The following is a 21,031-nucleotide window of genomic DNA, read 5'->3' on the forward strand; positions in this document are numbered from 1 at the left end:
GCATTCCACAAGGACCAAAATACAGTCAGAGGACATTGTACGACAGGGTTATGAAAGCCTTACAAAAGGTCTGAGTATCAGGATGCAATTTGTAGTACTGAAGGCAGACTTCCAGACAATATGAAAGATGCAAAATGCTCTTGAAACATAGCAAGTGGAAACAATGAGATCATGTCACCATTCGTAAGGACTCACTTTGGGCCAGATTTGTAAGGGTATTTAGGTGCCTAAAGATGCAGATAAGCACTTTTGAAAATCCAACTAAGCGGATTAGGTGCCTCCTCTCCCTCCGACTTTTGTGTAAACTTGCCTAGAGGGCCCCAATACAGTCAGCGTGCTCAGACCAGATTGGGCCTCGCACATGATTTAGGTAGCTGAAAACCTAACTTCCCCTGGTTTGTGGATCTCTCCAGGGCTTAGGCAGCAGACAGGCACCTAGAGGGAGGCAACAGTGCTCACACTCAGAGGCAGAAACATAAGTACCTAAGGCACTGAAGTTTTGTGAATCTCAGTGTAGCCTAAATTATTTAGGCACCCAAGCACTTTTGTGAGTCTAGGCCATTGAAGTTACTCAAATGCTTAAAATTAAGCATGTGTTTACGTGATTTGCTGAAGAAGGATGGGATTACTCATATATTTATAGTTATACAGGAGGTCAGACTACATGATCCCCTCTGGCTTGATAATCTATTAAATCTAGGAAAGAAGCATGGGTTTAAATACACTGGTTAATCAGGGGCATAGTGAATTGATATATGTAAGTAGCCCCCTGGACCCTTAGCTGCTGATAGTTAAGGCTAAGACTTAGTGACGGGTATTTTTAGTAAAAGTCATGGACAGATCACAGGCAGTAAACAAAAATTCACAGCCCATGACCTGTCCATGGCTTGTACTATATAGCCCTGACTAAATCTTGGGTGCTCTGGAGGGGGGGCTCCAGAGGCGCCACAAGTGCTCTAGGGCAGGGGTGCTGGTGCTCAGAAGGGAGCAGGGAGAGCGCAGCGCGTGGCCCGAGACCACCACTGCTGCTCGGAGGGCTGGTGGCCCGAGACTGCCCCAGCAGCGGCCAGTGCGCCTGGCCTGGGGCCTGCTTGAGCTGCTCAGGAAACCCCCAGACCAGCCGCAACAGCTGCTGCAGAAGTCACGAAGGTCCTAGAAAGTCTCCAAATCCGTGACTTCCGTGACCTCCACGACAGACTCACAGCCTTACTGATAGTATTACAGTAGAACTTCAGAATTACGAACATCTTGGGAATAGAGGTTGTTTGTAACTCTGAAATGTTTGTAATTCTGAACAAAATGTTATGGTTGTTCTTTCAAAAGTTTATAGCAGAACATTGACTTAATACAGCTTTGAAACTTTACTCTGCAAAAGAAAAATGCTGTTTTCCCTTTATTTTTTTAGTAGTTTACGTTTAACACAGTACTGTATTTGGTTGGTTTGGGGGTTTTTTGTTTTTTTTGTTTTTTTTTGGTCGCTGCTGCTGCCTGATTGCGTACTTCTGGTTCCAAATGAGGTGTGTAATTGACTGGTCAATACATAACTCTGGTGTTCGTAACTCTGAGGGTCTACTGTATGTACATAATTGTACAATGTAAATATATCTTTGCATACAGATATATCAATAACATTCATGGTTATTTCCTTGAATCAGGAAGGCCAAATCAACCTGGAGTTGCAGCTAACAAGAGATGTTAAGAGTAACAAGAAGGGTTTCTTCAGGTATGTTAGCAACAAGAAGAAAGTCAAGGAAAGTGTGGGCCCCTTACTGAATGAGGGAGGCAACCTAGTGACAGAGGATGTGGAAAAAGCTAATGTACTCAATGCTTTTTTTGCCTCTGACTTCATGAATAAGGTCAGCTCCCAGACTACTGCTCTGGGCAGCACAGCATGGGGAGGAGGTGACCAGCCCTCTGTGGAGAAAGAAGTGGTTCGGGACTATTTAGAAAAGCTGGACGAGCACAAGTCCATGGGGCCGGACTTGCTGCATCCGAGAGTGCTAAAGGAGTTGGCGGATGTGATTGCAGAGCCATTGGCCATTATCTTTGAAAACTCATGGCGATCAGGGGAAGTCCCGGACGACTGGAAAAAGGCTAATGTAGTGCCCATCTTTAAAAAAAGGAAGAAGGAGGATCCTGGGAACTACAGGCCAGTCAGCCTCACCTCAGTCCCTGGAAAAATCATGGAGCAGGTCCTCAAGGAATCAATTCTGAAGCACTTCGAGGAGAGGAAAGTGATCAGGAACAGTCAGCATGGATTCACCAAGGGAAAGTCATGCCTGACTAATCTAATTGCCTTCTATGACAAGATAACTGGCTCTGTGGATGAGGGGAAAGCGGTGGACGTGTTGTTCCTTGACTTGACAAAGCTTTTGACATGGTCTCCCACAGTATTCTTGCCAGCAAGTTAAAGAAGTATGGGCTGGATGAATGGACTATAAGATGGATAGAAAGTTGGCTAGATTGTCAGGCTCAACGGGTAATGATCAATGGCTCCATGTTTAGTTGGCAGCCGGTATCAAGTGGAGTGCCCCAAGGGTCGGTCCTTGGGACGGTTTTGTTCAATATCTTCATAAATGATCTGGAGGATGGTGTGGATTGCACCCTCAGCAAGTTTGCAGATGACACTAAACTGGGAGGAGAGGTAGATACGCTGGAGCGTAGGGATAGGATACAGAGGGCCCTAGATAAATTAGAGGATTGGGCCAAATGAAATCTGATGAGGTTCAACAAGGACAAGTGCAGAGTCCTGCACTTAGGACAGAACAATCCCATGCACCACTACAGACTAGGGACCGAATGGCTCGGCAGCAGTTCGGCAGAAAAGGACCTAGGCGTTACAGTGGACGAGAAGCTGGATATGAGTCAACAGCGTGCCCTTGTTGACAAGAAGGACAATGGCATTTTGGGATGTATATGTAGGGGCATTGCCAGCAGATCGAGGGACGTGATCGTTCCCCTCTATTCAACATTGATGAGGCCTCATCTGGAGTACTGTGTCCAGTTTTGGGCCCCACACTACAAGAAGGATGTGGAAAAATTGGAAAGAGTCCAGCGGAGGGCAACAAAAATGATTAGGGGACTGGAACACATGACTTATGAGGATTGTTTAGTTTGCAGAAGAGAAGAATGAGGGGGGATTTGATAGTTGCTTTCAACTACCTGAAAGGGGGTTCCAAAGAGGATGGATCTAGACTGTTCTCAGTGGTAGCTGATGACAGAACAAGGAGTAATGGTCTCAAGTTGCAGTGGGGGAGGTTTAGGTTGGATATTAGGAAAAACTTTTTCACTAGGAGGGTGGTGAAACACTGGAAGGCGTTACCTAGGGAGGTGGTGGAATCTCCTTCCTTAGATATTTTTAAGGTCAGGCTTGACAAAGCCCTGGCTGGGATGATTTAGTTGGGGATTGGTCCTGCTTTGAGCAGGGGGTTGGACTAGATGACCTCCTCAGGTCCCTTCCAACCCTGATATTCTATGATTCTAGGATTCCTTATTTTTACAAAAAATCCTGTGGTGTTGGTACTCCAGTATCTACAGTAAATTTGTTTGTGGCTGTCATCCATTATGGGATACTCGAATAGAGCAATATGATATCTTCCTGCTACAGTAAACAGATGTAGATGACTTCAAGTTAGAGACATAATTAAATATATATGTGGACATCTGTTCATTTAGATCCTTAGCTTTAAGAATGTGTTTCCCACCATTGAGTCAGAAAAGGATTTTCCATTTGCATTTGACTTTTCCCTTACAAATCTCTCTCCCCCCCTTTTTTTTGATACACTAAGGACAAGATTTTCAAAAGGGCTCAGCATTGGTCTTACTCTGCTCCCATTGAAACCAGAGGTAAAACCCCTATTGCCTTCAATGGCACAACTCACAGGGACAGATCTTCAGCTGTCGTAAACTGTTGTATCTTCATAGACTTCAACTGAGCTGTGACGATTTATACAAGCTGAGGATCTGACCCACAGTAAACGAAGTTAAGTATATACATAAATCTTTGGAGAACTAAGGCCTTAAGATTTATTTTTAGAGGTTTTTAAGGCCCGGTTTGATAAAGCCCTGGCTGGGATGATTTAGTTGGTGTTGGTCCTGCTTTGAGCAGGGGTTGGACTAGATGACCTCACGATGTCTCTTCCAACTCTAATCTTCTATGATTCTATGATTTTGGTCAATCAAATATAGAAATCATAGAATCATAGAACTGGAAGGGACCTTGACAGGTCATCTAGTCCAGTCCCCTGCACTCAAGGCAGGGCTAAGTATTATCTAGACCATACCGGACAGGTGTTTTAACCTGGTCTTAAAAATCTCCAATGATGGAGATTCCACAACCTCCCCAGGCAATTTATTGTAGTGCTTAACCACCCTGACAGTTAGGAATTTTTTCCTAATGTCCAACCTAAACCTCCCTTGTTCCAATTTAAGCCCATTGCTTCTTGTCCTATCCTCAGAGGTTAAGAAGAACAATTTTTCTCCCTCCTCCTTGTAACAACCTTTTATGTACTTGAAAACTGTTATCATGTCCCCTCTCAGTCTTCTCTTTTCTAGACTAAACAAACCCAATTTTTTCAATCTTCCCTCATAGGTCATGTTTTCTAGACCTCTAATCATTTTTGTTGCTCTTCTCTGGACTTTCTCCAATTTGTCCACATCTCTCCTGAAATGTGGCACTCAGAACTGGACACAATACTCCAGTTGAGGCCTAATCAGCGCAGAGTAGAGCAGAAGAATTACTTCTCGTGTCTTGCTTACAATACTCCTGCTAATACATCCCAGAATGATGTTTGCTTTTTTTTCAACAGTGTTACACTGTTGACTCATATTTAGCTTGTGACCCACTATGTCCCACAGATCCCTTTCCGCAGTACTCCTTCGTAGGCAGTCATTTCCCATTTTGTATGTGTTCAATTGATTGTTCCTTCCTAAGTGGAGTACTTTGCATTTATCCTTATTGAATTTCATCCTATTTACTTCAGACCATTTCTCCAGTTTGTCCAGATCATTTTGAATTTTAATCCTACCTTCCAAAGCACTTGCAACCCCTCCCAGCTTGGTATTGTCTGCAAACTTTATAAGTGTATTCTCTATGCCATTATCTAAATCATTGATGAAGATATTGAACAGAACCGGACCCAGAACCAATCCCTGCGGGACCCCACTCATTATGCCCTTTCAGCATGAGTGTGAACCACTGATAACTACTCTTTGGGAATGATTTTCCAACCAGTTATGCACCCACCTTATAGTAGCTCCATCTAGATTGTATTTCCCTAGTTTGTTTATGAGAAGGTTATGCGAGACAGCATCAGAAGCCTTACTAAAGTTAAGATATACCACATCTACCACTTCCCCCCGATCCACAAGGCTTGTTACCCTGTCAAAGAAAGCTATCAGGTTGGTTTGACACGATTTGTTCTTGACAAATCCATGCTGACTGTAATTTATCACCTTATTATTTTCTAGGTGTTTGCAAACTGATTGCTTAATTATTTGCTCCATTATCTTTCCAGGTACTGAAGTTAAATTGCCTGGTCTGTAATTCCCCAGGTTGTACTTATTTCCCTTTTTATAGATGGACACTATATTTGGCCTTTTCCAGTGCATATGATCTCTCTGTTTACTTCATATTTCTTTATTAGTAATTGTTAGTCTTAATTATTTCTATTTTTTACTTTACAACTCTTTCTATACCTCATGCCTTAAGCTGATTATATTTGAAAAAAAAAAACCAGAGCACTTCTGTGGTGAATTTTTTTAGAGTCACAAAATAGTTATTGCAAAAACAAGAGAACTTTTAAAAAAAAAAAAGGGCTGATTTTGCTACTGACTGCTTCCAACTCAACAGCCACGTGGGAGTAAAAGATTGTTCTCAGTAACTCAGTGTCTGCATGAGTTTACCATGAGATTGTGACCGAGTGTCATTAGCATTCACTCTGAGCAAAAGAACAGCTCTGAGACGATCTATGCTCATTCAACTTTTCTCCTCACTCCAAACACCATTCCTCCAAACAACTCCAAACCTGATTCCGCCAGCCAGGCAAACACAGAGTCAATTCTACCACTAGAGCAACACATCTGGAACAAACACTTTGTAACTATAAACGAACCCAAATATTTTGTCTGATGAAATTAAAAACAGGCACATTTCTAGAATTCCAAAAGAAGTTCCCAAAACACAGGGACAACAAGGAAAAACAAGGGTGTCTCTGTACATTCAGGCTGTATGGCGACTCTTCATTCACACATTAATTATACATATACAAACTCCAAAATGGCCCAGATTTGCTAAATTTCGAGACATGCTGCATTTGTTTCTCCTGGGCTGTGAAGAGAGGTAGAAGGCCTCAGTGGAGGCTGATATATGGATGATTATGATCTGCCACTTGGTACAAATGCAGTTTTGGGCTTATAACATTAAATCATTCTCAGGGGGTTCAGAGCCAGTGTCTGGGCACCATTCATGATTCGGAATCAAATGAAAATAAAATAGTATAAAGAAATATGGCAAGAGAGAAATCAACACTAAAACAAGTGGAAAACTGGTGAACAAAAAACATTAGGAAATAGTTATTGGAGATGGGATTTTACAATCATTACTAATATGCTCTTTAATTTACATGTATTTGTGCAAATGAAAAGTGATTAAAGTTAGGCTGGCTGGAGAGGTGCAAGAAGCAGGGGTGATAGCTAATGTAGATGAAATATACAGCAGGAGTGAAGTGCTGCTAGTAGTAACTGGTGAGCTTGAGACATTCAAGGCCAGATCCTCAGCTAATATAAACTGGCAAGCGCCTGCTGATTTACAGCAATTGGCAGGATTAGCTTGCTAACTTCATTAATTATTATTAATTGTATTGCAGTAGCACCTAGTGATCCCAAATTAGATCAGGGTCCCCACTGTGCTGCGCACTGTACAGACACAGAGTAAGATATAGCCCATGCCCTGATGAGCTTTCAATCTAAATAGGATCTGACCCTCACTCTTCTGAGCTCCTTCTGGAGGTAGAAGAATTAGCCTGTGGAAATTAATTACAATCCATTTTCTCAAAAAGAAAAGGAGTACTTGTGGCATCTTAGAGACTAACAAATTTATTTGAGCATAAGCTTTCGTGAGCTACAACTCACTTCATCGGATGCATTTTCTGGGAATCAGGGCCTCTCATCTGAGATACACCTTCAACCTTAACCGTTTCCTCCTAACAGTGATGGTGATGTTGTTTAGGGGGAAAGGAGGGCTAAACTAGTAACCTAAGTTTCTGCTAAAGCAAAACTCTGTATAATCCTCCCAGGATAAGAAACCAAGGGGAAGGACAAATTAATCTGGCACTAAAATGATGCAAAGGCAATGAAAGCTAAATGGATCTCAGAATCTTTATTTAGAGTAGCTCTCCTCCACCCTTTGTCTGTTGTTATCCCCGCCCCAGTTTCCAACATACTGTGAACTTCTGAGGGCAAAGAATCATCCCTTCTTCTATTTCTATAAAGTATCTAGCATCCCAATGATGCTGCAGAAATAGTCATTTGTTACAATGACCATGCTACTATTTTAACTCTGGGCTGGGGGGACCTGGCATCGAAACAGATAGGAATCTGCTCATGGAGTGGGAGGGGCAGATTTTGCTGGAGGAGGAGGGGTCATTCCTCCACCATCCCCATAGACCAGGGGATATGATGATGCAGTCACAGCACTAAGTGTTTAACCCCTCATCTGTGTCTAAACCTGCCCCTGGGCAGGGCTCTGGAGTTGTGCTCCGGCTCCGCTCCAGCTCCAGGCAAAAATCTGCAGCTCCACTGCTCCGGAGCTGCTCCGCGGGCTCCACTCCAAAGCCTTGCCTATGGGTGGAGCCAGTCCTGGGAAGGGGAGGCGCAGCGACACTGTCTGTGTGTCTGGACAAGTAGCTAAGCCTGCACCACCACATAGAAAGCCCTGGAGAGGAGGAGATTCATAGATTTAAAGACCATAAAGGGCCATTATGACCATCTAGTCTGACCTCCTGCCTAACAAGGGCCAGAGAACCTCACCCAGGGATCAATCCATATATTAGCACCACCAGTATTATGTTCCTGAATCTGGGAGGCATGGAGGGGACAGGCTCTCTCAAATGGGTTCTGCAGACTATGGGGCTGATCCCCCTGAAGGCTACAGAGGAGGGGAGAATCTGACCCAGGCACTTTGGGGGACACACCTCCCACCCCCCACCCCCACCGTCTAACACCAGAGGGTGCAGGGATCCTTACCCAATGAGATCACATTCTCATAGTTCTCCTGCATCTCGTCTGTGGGATCCAGATTAGCTCACTCACTGCCCCTCGGTGGAATACACAGCCGCCTCCTTGACAGTCCCTGAAACAGCCAGAGACCCTCATTCAGAACCTGCTGTCCCAGCCACAATCCCACCAGCTCAGCCACAGGAACCCTAAGTCGGTCCCTCTGCTCTCTCTCTCCTACATGTCCCTCCCTTAAAGTGATGGTTATACATTCCCATATGATTCTTTCTAGCCCCCCCGCCAAGCCAACCCGCATTTCTGGGTGAGTACCAGACAGTCATCTCCCCCTGAATGGCTTCTCTGGCCCTACAAATGTAGTAGACCACTGACAGCAGGGATACAGGATTGGGGCAGGATCTTTATTCTAATGGAGCACAGCCAGGCACATCATGAGCTCCCTGCACTCCCATTTCTCTGGTCTCCTTTCCCTTGGTAGCGGTAGGGACCATATTTGGGCTATGGCAGGGCTAAGAAGTCTTGGGTTGAAACTTCCTAGCGATGGTGCTCAAGTGAGCCCAACCTGCCAGGGAGGAGGGGAGGAGCTGGAACAAAAAGCGGATGTGATTCTGCAGCCTGTCATGAGGAGAAGGGTGACTGGAGAGGTTTGGAAGGGGCTTTAGTCAATTTCACACCCCCGGTTCCCCTGGCCTTTCCCTGCAGACAGACACTCTGCAACCCTGGGACCATGCTCAGTCGTTTTATTACAGATCAGATCCAGCCCCTCTCCCTATATTAACCCCCCCACCCCCGCCAGTAAAAGAGTTTCTGAACCAAATGCTAGAAAAATGCAGAATCGAAGGTGCCACTTTGGGCGATCCCTAGGGCTGCCAATTTTGGTTGGAGGTATTCCTGAAGGTTTCCTCATATGACAGAATCTTTAACTATGAATCTTTAATTCCTGGAGGGTTGGCAACCCTAGGCAGTGGTTCTCAACCACAGGTCCAGGGCCCCCTGGGGCACCATGAGCAGGCTGCAGGGGGGCCACCAAGCAGGGCCAGTGTTAGACTTGCTGGGGTCCAGGACAGAAAGCCAAAGCTCCACTGCATGGGCTAAAGCCTGGGGTTCCAAGCTCCATCACCCAGGGCCGAATCAAAGCCTGAGCAACTTAGCTTCACAGGGGCCCCCTGTGGTTTGGGGCCCTGGGCAATAGCCCTGCTTGCTACCCCCTAACGCTGGCCCTGGCTTTTATATGCAGAAAACAATGGTTGTGGCACAACTGAGCCATGGAGTTTTTATAGCGGGGGGGAGAGGGTCAGAAAGAAAAAGGTTGAGAAGCCCTGATCGCAGGGACACCCCCTCACACACACGGTCCCCAGCTGCGCGGGGAACTGGCTTTTCCTCTCCCTGCTCCTCACCTTGTCCCAGGAAAGTTCAATCTGCCCGGGTGCTGCAGGGAATGGGGCTGGGCAGGGCTGGGAGCCGGGAACCTCCCTCCTCAGATTGCTCCTGCTGCCCCTTCCCGTCGCCTTACCCTCTTCCTTTCTCTGGCTGGGGAGACGGGCTTATTGTTGCATTGGTCTGGGGGGGGCGCGTTGGCTCTCCCAGGGCTGCTTGGGCTGGTGCAGGCGCTACGGGCAGGCAGAGCCGGGGTGTGTCCGGGCGGGCAGCGGCAGCGCTGGGACTCCGGAGCGGTAGAAAGCAGCCCTTTCCCGAGTCACTTTCCTGCCCATCCCCAGCACTTTCCCCGAGTTCGTTCGCTCTCAATTACCTGGAGCTTCCGGTTCAGGGAGCTGATGTCGGGCGGCAGGGGCCGGGGCTTCCCTGGGCCGCTCAGTGCCGTGAGAAAAAGTCCTATAGCGCCCGGGTTTGTTGCAGCCCGGGTTGGGTATGGGGAAGGACACAGGAAGGGGATGGAGCAGCTGAGAGTGGCTGTAGCTAGGTGCTGGGCGGGAGGAGGGGAGACAGGAAGGGGGGACAATACAGAACAGAAGGATCCCCCCAGCCCGTGGTGGGGCTGGCTCTTTTTCATTGCAGCTGCAAAAAAATCAGGGTGCCTCCATTGTGAGCCGGGAAGCCGGGCTGCGCCGGGGAGGTGTGATCTTGCCAGCCAGGGACTTTCTCATTGTTGCAATTGGTCGCCCTGGCGTCCTAGAGCAGCCCCGGGCTCTGCCGACACCAGCTCCCGAGCCGGAGCCTGCAGGTAACTGAGAAAGACCCCGGGGGGAAAGGGCTGGAGCTGGGCAGAAAAAAAACCACGGCCCCCATCTCTACCAGTCCCCTCACTGACACCCCCAGGCTCCGGCTCCCCTGAGCCCCTGCAGGAGCCGAGCCAGCCAGCGGAACAATAGCTGTTAGCCACTGGTTTATTAACCAAAAGTTTGGTAACTCCCACTGGTACTAGCAAAAATTTGCCCCACGGGGAGTGATTCCTGAGGTCACGTTGACACTGGGAGCAAAGTTCCTTCCTGCATGCTAGGGCTTTTGTTCGGAGTCTTCCTTTCGGCACTGGTCCGTTTCTTCTTCAGCTACCCTGTTAGGAAATACCCTAGCTCGGTAGAAAGGCTGGGATTTCTGAAGGTTTAGGGAGATCGGTACCTGACTCCCATTGTCTTTCAAGGAGAGTTGGGCATCTCTGTGTCTTCTTCCCCTTTGAATTCGAAAGCCATATATGCCCTAATCTGCATTGCCTGCTGCCTGCACTTGCAAAGATTTCAGATACTTGCTTTAGCAGATCCTCTCCCCTCTTCCAGCCAGCTGCCACTAAAATGCATGCATGAGCTTCCCCACTTGCCTTGCCCTTCCGGCTCTAGGGAGAGACCGGGTCACATCCTCAGCAGGTGTAAATCAGTCTTCCTCCCTTGGCTTCAGTGGAGCCACAGTTGATTTACACCAGATGAGGATCTGGCCCCCAATTTTTTATAGACACCCAAACTCTCACTATATGAAACTTTGCAAAAACTTTTAAACCTTTGTATAAACCTTTTAAATGTTCCCAGATTCCACTAGGCAGCATCTGTGAACACTTTTGCAGATTGTCACCTGGGGTTGGGTCACGGGTGAAAGGCCAGGGGCTCTGCCCCATTTTGTTTCATGACACGGGGTACAGGTCTGGGTTTGAAATAACAAGGCATGTCATTTGGGTTTATGTAGACTTTAGCAGTAGTGCGAGCAGACTGGTGCAGGGGCAGCAATCCCAGGCCCTTATGGGATTGTGGAACTGAGAGGAGGGGATGCTTCTTGTTTCAGGGGCTAGTGGCCTTCGAGGTCTGTGTATCTCACCATGGATCAGTGGGCTGCTGTGGATCCTGATCAGAAACCTTTGTGCAGGGGTGGCATACAGGAGAATGATGATCCCCTGATGATTCTGAGTAAGTATCCCATGGAGGCTGTGGGGTCTTTGCAGCTGCCAGGTCAGCTTCTGAGCAGTGTTCTCCTGTGGACCCTTCCACAGAACTCAGAACAATGGGAAGGAGGATGGTTGTGTGGTGAAAGGGACAGACTCCCCTCAGACTCCTGGGGACAGAGGAAAGGGACAGGTTTCCACAAGAGAAGCAGAGTTGGGAGGACATCTAGGCAAGAGTGAGGGTGAGAAGACAGGGCAAACGTCTATCCAGTCCCACTATTGACTGAGGTCTCCCTAAGGGAACAAGGGGAAGAACCATGTATCCCAAAGCTCAATGAAAATAAGAGCCCGAGAAGTGAGGAAAGAGTTAAATCAATGTGAGAATCCCCTTCAGCTCCCTCAGGATCATGTCTCCAGCAGGTGTATCCTCCGGGCTTCCCATCCACTCAGCCTGACCCCTGGCAGTAGCTCCCTTCTCCCTGAACCTGCAGATGGGAAGTTGAGGCAGGGTGGGTCCCCTCTTCTCCCTGCTCTAGGGAAGGGTTTGGGGTGGGGGGAGGGCAGATTTGACTTCTGGTCTTTCAGCGTGCCCCAGCAGTTATTTGGGTTTGTTCCTCCACTCCCCTGTGCAGGGCCTGACTCCTGTGCAGATTCTCTCCCTACCCCAGCCGGGGACAGGGCAGCAAGTGAGACTGAGGAGGAGAATGCCGGGGAGGAAGGCCCCGAGATCGTGGAATTGGATCCAGCATTGCTGGGCAGGCTGGAGGGGGCTGAGGCCAGGAGCCCGGAGGAGCAGGGTCCAGACTGTGAGAGCCTGCGCTGGACGGTGGTGCAGCAGATCGACTCCCCCGGGAAGCCGGCGCAGCGGCGGGGCGGTGGGGGCAAGTCAGCTGGCGCCAGCTTCCAGAACTTCAAGAGCATCATCGTGCTGCAGAAGAGCTACGAGTGTGGCGAGTGTGGCAAGACCTTCAGCTGCAGCTCGCACTTCAGCAAGCACCGGCGCACCCACACTGGCGAGAAACCCTTCCGCTGCCTGCACTGCGGGAAGAGCTTCAATGTCAGCTCCAACCTCTACCGCCACCAGCGGGCCCATGCCGCCGAGCGGGCCTGCCCATGCCCCGAGAGCTCCCCACCACCGGTGCCAGCGAGTGCCCCTAACCCTGCCACTCCTCGGCCCCGGGGGCTGCCCTACAAGTGCGAGGAGTGCGGCAAGAGTTTCCGGCGCAACACGGAACTGGTGACCCACCAGCGGCTGCACACGGGGCGCCTGCCCTTCCAGTGCACCCACTGTGGGAAGAGCTTTTCCTGGAGCTCCCACTTCGACCGGCACAAGCGCATCCACACCGGCGAGAAGCCCTACCAGTGCCCTGAGTGCGGGAAGTGCTTCAGCCGCAGCTCCCACCTCTACCGGCACCAGCGCACCCACGCTGGGGGCCGCTCCTATATCTGCACCTACTGTGGACGCAGCTTCAACAGCACCCTGCACTTCGACCGGCACCAGCGCACCCACACCGGCCTGCGCCCCTACAAATGCACCCTGTGTGGCAAGGGCTTTGGCGATGGGCTGGCCCTGGTCAAGCACCAGCGCCTGCATCTAGGGGATGGGCCCTTCCACTGCGAGGAGTGCGGCAAGAGCTTCGGGGCGAGGGCGCAGTATGCCCGGCACCGGCGCAGCCTGCACGGTGCCGCCGCTGCCAACACCGGCGGCGAGAAGCCCTACCGCTGTGGCGACTGTGGCAAGAGCTTCTCCTGGAGCTCCCACTGGGAACGACACCAGCGTATCCACACTGGGGAGCGCCCCTACCAGTGCGGCGACTGCGGCAAGCGCTTTGGCCGCACCTCCCACCTCTACCGGCACCAGCGCACCCATGCCGGCGGCCAGCCCCACATCTGCACCGACTGCGGCAAGAGCTTCAACAGCACCCTGCACTTCCACAAGCACCGGCGGGCCCACGCAGGTGAAGCCCCCTGCCATGCCTGCCCCGACTGCGGAAAGGCCTTCGCTGACGGCTCCGCTCTGGCCAAGCACCGGCGCACCCACACCGGAGAGCGGCCCTTCCCTTGCCCCCAGTGTGGACGGCGCTTCAGCGTCAGCTCTCACCTGTACCGCCACCTGAGGAGCCACACCGAGGAGAAGCCGCTGGAGGAGATCACATCCTACTAGAGATCAACTCCTCTTCCCCCTTTACCTGGGAGAGGAACCCCCCCATGCTGGAGGTTTAGCTCACCTGGACCTGGCTGCCCCTCTCTGGGCATGGGAGTGAACCCCATGCACTGCCAGCCAGAGCATTAGTGGGGCTTACCTCACAGGGATCTGACCATGGGGATCGCCGACCTGCAGGGGTAGCTGAGACCTCTAGGAGAGCAGCGGGCAACCCCGTTGTGGGCACTCTGGGGCCACAGGGACAGGTGTAGTGTAAGGTCCCAGTCTGGAGCCCCTTGAAGGGCTCCATGTCACTGGGGGTCTGGATCAGCCCTGAGGATATAGGTAGATAAGGTAGATTAGGTAGGTAGGATAGGTAGGAGGTAGAGCAGAGTGGTGGCTGTACTAGGGGGCTGGGCAGGGTGGAAATAAGAGAGGGAGAATGTTAAATGGTGTGTGATTGAGGGCGGATTACCCTCTCGCTCACTCCAGTGTAAATCAGGAGTATACTCACCGGAGTCATGGGGGCTGATTCCCCTCTCATTCACCCTGGTGTAAATCAGGAATAACCCCACTGGAGTCACTGGGGCCAATTCCCCTCTCGCTCACCCCCGCGTAAACCAGGAGTAACCCCACTGCGGTTAGTGCAGTTACAGGAGTGTGGAGGCAAGGGCGAATGGGTGATCGGAGCTGGGGCGGGAGGCAGTATCTGGGGATCGGGTGGGAGGCAGTAACTGGGGATCAGGCAGGTGGGGCAGGAGGTGGCGAGGAAGATGGGAACCAGACTGGGAGGGGAAATGAAGTGTTTGGGGATTGGAGTGTCTGTGTGGTGGGAGCAAGAGAGGGATGTGGGTGATGGAGGACTGGCATGTCTGTGGACTGGGCTGGTGGGGCAGATATGGCACTGCTAGGGGTCTCCAGACTGAGGAGGATGGGACCAAGTTTACTGCCACTCCTTCTCTGGGTTTCCATGCCCTATCCCTGCCTCCTGATCAGACAGGACCCAGGAGGAGAAGAAACTCTGCCACACGGAACCCCCCGCAAGCCATCCCATCCAGGAGGGGAAATGCAGGGGACTCAGCATGGAGAGAGCCTGGGAAGTGGAGAGAGCTTGGTGTGTAATGCACCTGACTCCAGCAGGAATGAGAGACAGAAAACCTTAGGGTAGAGTGTGATTAACTTGTGGAGTTCACAGCTGCAGGAGATGACTGGGGCAAACACCTCAGCAAAGCCCTCTACCAGCTCCATGGAGCAGTCTGGGGCTGTTGACTTCCAAACGACTTCCTGCGTGTGTGAAAATCTCCCTTAGACACACGCCCTGCCAGTCCCGATCCTAATTCAGAGCATGAGGGACAAGAACCTGCTCTCCACTGTTCTAGGGATATGGAGGGGGTGAGTTTCTGTAAAGGAAGAAAGCTAGTCACTCCTGAAATTAGCTATCCAAGCTGGGGCTCAGAAGGTCGTGAGCTTCATCAGCTGCACTTTTTGGAAGGATCTGTGAGGTATTTACATACCAGGAAATCTGTTGTTGTTAGAGGTCAGATTCTTTGTTGGTGTCAATGGACATCCAGGGATTTCTGCCCATTTATGCCCAGTGATAAATTAGTCCTTTCTCTACAGTAGACTTCGGCCTTGTCTATGCATCAAAGTTGAGTTGCTTTTTAACTCGATGGGTACAGTTAAAGAAGTGTAACCCTCACCCCCTTTAGTATGAATGTTATCAAAATCATCACAGCAAATCCCAAAGGGGTGTAACCTCCCTGCAGATTGAGCGCCACCCGAATCAATTTGTAGCTAGATCCTCAGTATGGTCTTGCTGGATGGTCAGTCTATGTCCGTCACTGGTGAGCTTATCAAAGTCTTTGACAACCACGTGATCGCTAGCTGTGTAGCAGTGTCCCTTGGTAACCGCACTTCGTAATTCATTATTACTCCTGAGGGCATTCTGCGCCAAAAAAATTAAAATTCTGAAAATTTTATTTGTCAAATAAATGTGGAGGCTCCAGCATGGCATTAGGGAGCATTGGCCACTGGCTGTACGGAGGTGGGAGATCACTGTGCAGCTCCCTCCCGGGACACAGACTCAGCGGTGAGGCGTCACCCAATCCTGACATAGTGCAAGGACAGGGCCTGCCCCAGAAACACCCCATGGCCCTGCCCCTCCGTGCCAGATGCACCAGGTAGGCTAAGCAAGGCAGGATCTTAGTGTGGGGGGAATGCAGTTATGGGTTGAGAGGGTTCTGTGGGGCAATCTGGGTGTGGACGGCTCAGTGGGAGATCCAGGTGTGGAGGTGATTTGGATGCACAGGGGCTTGCTGGGGGGTTCTTGGTGCAGTGGGAATGGGACTTTGACAGGGGATCCAGGTGAAGGTGGTTGGGACTCAGCAGGGGGGGTCTGGGCATAGGGGGATAGAGCTTGGCAGGGGGGTCTGGGTATGTGGGGCTCAGTGGGCGGTCCAGATGCTGGAGTGGGGCTCAGTGGGCTGGGGATCCATGTGCGACTGGTTGGGACTTGGTGGGGTAGGGATCAAGGTGTAGGTGGCTCGTTGGGTTGGTCCGGGTATAGTGGGAGTGGGGCTCGTTGGGGGGTTCTGGGTGCAGGGGGGTGAATGTCAGCGGGAAGATCTGGATATGAGGGGGTCTGCATGCACAGGGGTTGGGTGGATGCAGGGAGAAGCTCTCTGTACAGTTATCCCTCCCCCTGCAGCTGAGGAGCAATGAGTGCAGGAAGTGGCAGGGAAGGGAGTTTGCAGAGCTTCTTGCAGCTGTGGGAGAAATCTGGGGATGGGTCTGAGCTGGCCCTGGATGCTGTGCAGGGGAAGAGGAAGTCCCGTCCTCCACAGCCCAACCCAGACTAGCAGCTGAGCCTGGCACAGGGTAGGAGTCACCAGCCGGCTCTTCCTCAGTTCTGCCTCCTGCCCCACAGTGATTTACCTCTCTGCCAGCTGCCCTGGGCACCCAAAACATACTGCTGGGGAGGGTCTCATGATCTCTCTTGTGGCTTCCCTTTGCTTCCCCATCAGAAAGTCATTTTTCTGCAGGGAAGCAAAGAAATTTGTGGGGGACATAAATTCTGCGAATGCACAGTTGTGCAGAATTCCCCGAGGAGTATTCATTAGTATTATTAATTCATCCTAATAATACATCAGTACCAAGAAAGCCACCGAAACTGAACCTGGGCTGATGAAAGCAGGTGCTGGGTTTGGCTACAAATATCCTCATTGCTGATCTTGTCCCAACACTTGAGATGGAGCAGTTGGCGAAGATCACATGAGTTGTATTGGTACAAAGGTGTCCTCTCTCAGTATAACTGTTCCCATAAAGGAAGGAGAATAAACTCTACCATCATAAGACATCTTTATGCCAATATAAGTGCCTCCGCACTAGGGGCTGTACCCACTGTACTATTCTGATGGAAAATCAAACTCCTATCCCATATAGCTAATCTAGTCCAAAAACTCTGTGTAGACAAGGCCTGAAAGTGTCCCACCGCTGCTACCACTGGTTCTGTTTTTCCATTGATGTGAGAAGTGGGAGCCCTAATGTAGACTGAGTACTTGTGGCTACCAGCATGTTAAGCACTTTTCTGTGTAAGCTAATTCTGTGCATGTCAACACAGTGCTTCAAATGCTGGTCTGTTCCTGGAGCCCTGCCTAAAGTAGCACTCACCCCATTCTTACCACAGGTGGAGTTGAACTGGCCCTCGCAATAGTGGGAAATGTTGGACAACAAAGCCTACGTCCCTCATGGAGGCAGCAGCCCTTTCACATGGGGCCGGTTGGGAAGCCCCAGAGTGGGTTATCCTAGCTGGGCATTGGCTTTGACTGGACACTTGGTTACCTGGCTGGACTGGAGCGACACATGCTGCTGAGCGATGGCCCAAGCAGAAAAGGCTATTGGCTGGAGTTAAAGGTGACCTGCAAAGGGATTTTGCTTTCTTTTATGCTTGTTTTTTATGTTAGAAATTCTGGTCTAGTTTACCGTAGAAGACTCTACAGTGCCTGGGAGAACCAGTGAAGAGAGGACATCCCAAGAAAATGGAAATTGAGCAATTGGAAGGAGAAGGGATTTTTGACCAGCCTATTGTAAAACTTTCTGGTTTTTTATTAATACCTGTTTCACTCCAGTACCTATTCAACACCTGTGAAAAAAGAACATCAATGTTAACAATTATAGGCAGCCCTGTTTGAAAAGCTTGCCTAACAGTGGGTTCCTCTGTCCATATTTAGGCACCTAAATAATTATATTATTTAATATATTAGGTAATTTTTAGGTGCCTAAATGTGGATTTTGGAGCCAAGCTTTAGGCATCTCAGCTCAAAAATATTGCAATGAAGACTCACTGTCGATATCTCTAAGGCCCCAACAAGACATCCAGCCTAGCCAGGGGAGATGTGGCTTGACATGCCTGACATTTCAGAGGTAAAAAACAAGCAGCCAAAAAGACACATGTAGTTACAAAAAATAAAATCTTTCCAGCCTTTGCTCTGCGTCACCAGGAAACAAAGACACAGGTCTGGTTTTGTTTTCCAATACACTGCAGGTCTCTTTTCAGCCATATTTCAGAGGAACAGCCATGTTAGTCTGTATTCGCAAAAAGAAAAGGAGGACTTGTGGCACCTTAGAGACTAACCAATTTATTTGAGCATGAGCTTTCGTGAGCTACAGCTCACTTCATCAGATGTGATGAAGCTGTAGCTCACGAAAGCTCATGCTCAAATAAATTGGTTAGTCTCTAAGGTGCCACAAGTACTCCTTTTCTTTTTTCAGCCATAGAATCCCATCTCCGGAGCAAGGAGCCCAGGTAGAGTAGTAGTTTAGCATGGGGGCTTGAACCCTGAGCTTTTTAGCTAGAGTTCTGGGAATGATGTTCACTCGACATAAGCTCCACTACTGTCCTTGCTGTCGGGTCCATCTCTGGTCAAGGGGAGCTGGGACTGTGTGTGTATTGTGAATAAAATAGACAAGGGGGGGGAATTTATCTTGGGTCTGTTTTCAGTTATTTCTCTGCTAGAGATGGAATTAGCCCCACTTTTCTAACAGCACCTTGCAGGGCAGATTAGCAACACTGTGGTTAAACTGCTGGCCCAGAACTAAGGAGATCTGGATTTAAATCCTGACTCTGCTACAGACTCCTTGGGTGTGTCTTTGGCTCCTTGGGTCCCCAGTTCCCCACAATGGGAATAATACTTCCCTGACTCTCAGGGATGCTGTGTGGAGAACTTAAATGTCTGTGAGCTACTCAGGCAGTACATATTCCTAGCAAGAGCCAGTGGGTGTAATGGGCATAGCTACTCAACAGAAGTGTGCCAGTTTATACCAGTTGAGGATCTGATACAAAGGGGCCTGATTTCCCCACTGTGGTGGGAAAGTTAACAGAATAAGACAGTCTTATTTCAGAATAAGAGCTCCTATGCCAGGGTTTGCGCTTATTTATCAAAACCAGTTTCAATTCACACCTTGTTATACTGGTGCAGCTTTCTGGTGTAGACAAGTCCTTGGTGACTTCATACATACAGACAGCAGCTTTCAAAGAGGACTCCTTTGGGCCTGAGTCTTATTTACACAAGAGCTCGTCTAAACCAGTTTAATTAAAGGTGTGCATATAAACTCGTTTAGTTAAACCAGTGCAAACCCCTGTGTGGATGCTCTTATTTCAGTGTAAAGGCAGCTCATGTCTAAACATTAGTCACTTAATAAAAATCCCATGAGATTTGTTTCAGCAAAGGGGGTGATGTTTAGGTGATGGTAACGTTAGCAGTCAACATGCATGGTATAGACACAGCAATGCCATGTCAATGTCTGAATTGCTCCCAATATTCACAGGTTAGATCATTTCATGCATACTCACTTCAGCATGCCCAATGCTTCTGATGACTTATGAACACTAGAGGGCAGCGTAACTCAAGGAAAGTCCCTCATTCAACACATTAGGGAGCCCATTGACTTCAATGAAGCTGTTCCCACACATGAAGTTAGGGGTGTGCTAAATACCTTGCTGAATCAGGGTCCAAAAGAGGATCTGATTTATATAGCCATAGATTTTAAGGCCAGAAGGGGGTCATTCTGATCATGTAGTTTCACCTCCTGCATCAGACCCGGGGATTCCTGCATCCAGTCCATAACCTGCAGTAGAGTTAGAACAGATCTTTCAAGGCAGGTTGGCACTGCAAATTAAGGTGTGATGGCAGCTTGGGAAGGCATACCCATGCTGGCTTCAGTTTAGCTAGCATGGCTAACAGTTGCAATGAAGACATGGCAGCCCCAGTACAAGTCCACTATGAATTGGCTAGCCTGCCCCAGGGTCTGGGCTGTCATGCTTCACAGCTGTTGTTACCCACTCTAGCTAAATTAAAGCTAGCACCGAGTCTGTTTACCCAGGCTGTAATTACACCACCAATTTCAGGGTTGACCTACCCTTAACAAGAGATACCCAGTCTTGATTTAAAGACTCCGAGTGATGGAGGATCCACTGCGTCCTTCAGGAAGCTGTTCCAATGGGTTAAAATGCGCACCTCATTTTCGGTTTGAACCCTGCCAACTTCAACTTTCAGCCATTGGATTTCAATTTGCCTTGAGACGGCATAGACCATGATCACTGTTTCTCTTAACCCTCCCTTCAGTAAGCTAAACAGATGGTGCTCCTTTGGCATCCCATTATAAGGCCTCTTTTCCAGGCCTTGCATCATTCTTGTAGCTCTTCTCTACATCCTCCGTGACCATTCAACATGTGTGGACACCAGAACTGGACACAGCATCCCAGTAGTGATCTTGCTAATGCTACATGTCAGATAATATCACATCCCTACACCTACTTGCTATTCCTGTTCATGCATTCAAGAATCTCATTAGCCCTTTTAGCAATAACATCACACTGGGAGCTCATGGTAAAGTCATTTTCAAAGACACTGCTTCTCAGGGAACAGAGATTGGATCTTTAATTATTTGTCTAAGAAAGATCAAGAATATTGAATGAAGGTGATGTCCCTTCACATTAACACAGAGATTCTTCTGTTTCCAGAAGGGTGGATCATAACTAGAACCAGTAGAAACGTTTCGTTCCAGTTTTCTGCCAGTAAAGTTCCATTTTTGAAAGACAGAAATTTTCTCAAAAACATTTTGACATTCTCAAAATTATCCATTTTTTTGAAAATTTTTGGTGGAAACATTTTCATTTAGCAATAAGTATTTTCCATTTTCATTTACTTTTTTGTTTGTTTTTCAGATTTTATTTCCCACTGAGGGGTGGGAAGGAGTTATTTTCCCCTCATCACAATTTTTGATTGGCCAGCTTAATCATAGAGTCATAGAATATAAGAGTTGGAAGGGAC

The 21,031-nt window shown here is 49.0% G+C and overlaps 2 protein-coding genes across 10 annotated transcripts in view; one reads left to right on the plus strand and one right to left on the minus strand.

Moving 5' to 3' along the window:
• LOC125621757 (uncharacterized) overlaps positions 1-10,144 on the minus strand; it is a 48,544-nt gene extending 38,400 nt beyond the window's left edge. For 5 of the 8 annotated variants that reach the window (XM_075119412.1, XM_075119411.1, XM_048819005.2 and 2 more), the window contains exons 1-2: positions 9,630-9,975; positions 8,245-8,350 (exon numbers count right to left, since the gene is read on the minus strand). In XM_075119412.1, the coding sequence (XP_074975513.1) occupies positions 8,245-8,278 (34 nt within the window). In that variant the 5' untranslated portion in view covers positions 8,279-8,350; positions 9,630-9,975. The other 3 variants (XM_075119413.1, XM_048819002.2, XM_048819003.2) reach the window with 2 other exon arrangements.
• Positions 10,145-10,156: 12 nt separating this feature from the next.
• LOC125621777 (uncharacterized) lies at positions 10,157-18,184 on the plus strand. Of its 2 annotated transcripts, XR_007352580.2 has the most exons (4): positions 10,157-10,414; positions 11,461-11,582; positions 12,190-15,092; positions 17,386-18,184. XR_007352580.2 is itself a non-coding variant. In XM_048819062.2 (3 exons), the coding sequence occupies exons 2-3, from the start codon at positions 11,495-11,497 to the stop codon at positions 13,719-13,721; spliced, it is 1,620 nt and encodes a 539-aa protein (XP_048675019.1). In that variant the 5' UTR covers positions 10,157-10,414; positions 11,461-11,494; the 3' UTR covers positions 13,722-15,677. The 2 variants fall into 2 exon arrangements, 1 of the variants encoding a protein (XP_048675019.1); XM_048819062.2 differs by lacking the exon at positions 17,386-18,184 and having other exon boundaries at positions 12,190-15,677.
• Positions 18,185-21,031: the final 2,847 nt, after the last annotated feature.

Source organism: Caretta caretta, chromosome 14, assembly GCF_965140235.1.
Source record: "Caretta caretta isolate rCarCar2 chromosome 14, rCarCar1.hap1, whole genome shotgun sequence".
Lineage (NCBI taxonomy): Eukaryota > Metazoa > Chordata > Testudines > Cheloniidae > Caretta > Caretta caretta.

Excerpts from the sequence above, each read along its gene's own strand:
- LOC125621777 (XM_048819062.2), top strand. The coding sequence starts at position 11,495 with ATGGATCAGTGGGCTGCTGTGGATCCTGATCAGAAACCTTTGTGCAGG. Across the intron at positions 11,583-12,189 it reads TGATCCCCTGATGATTCTGA|GGCCTGACTCCTGTGCAGAT; the intron begins GTAAGTATCCCA and ends TCCCCTGTGCAG.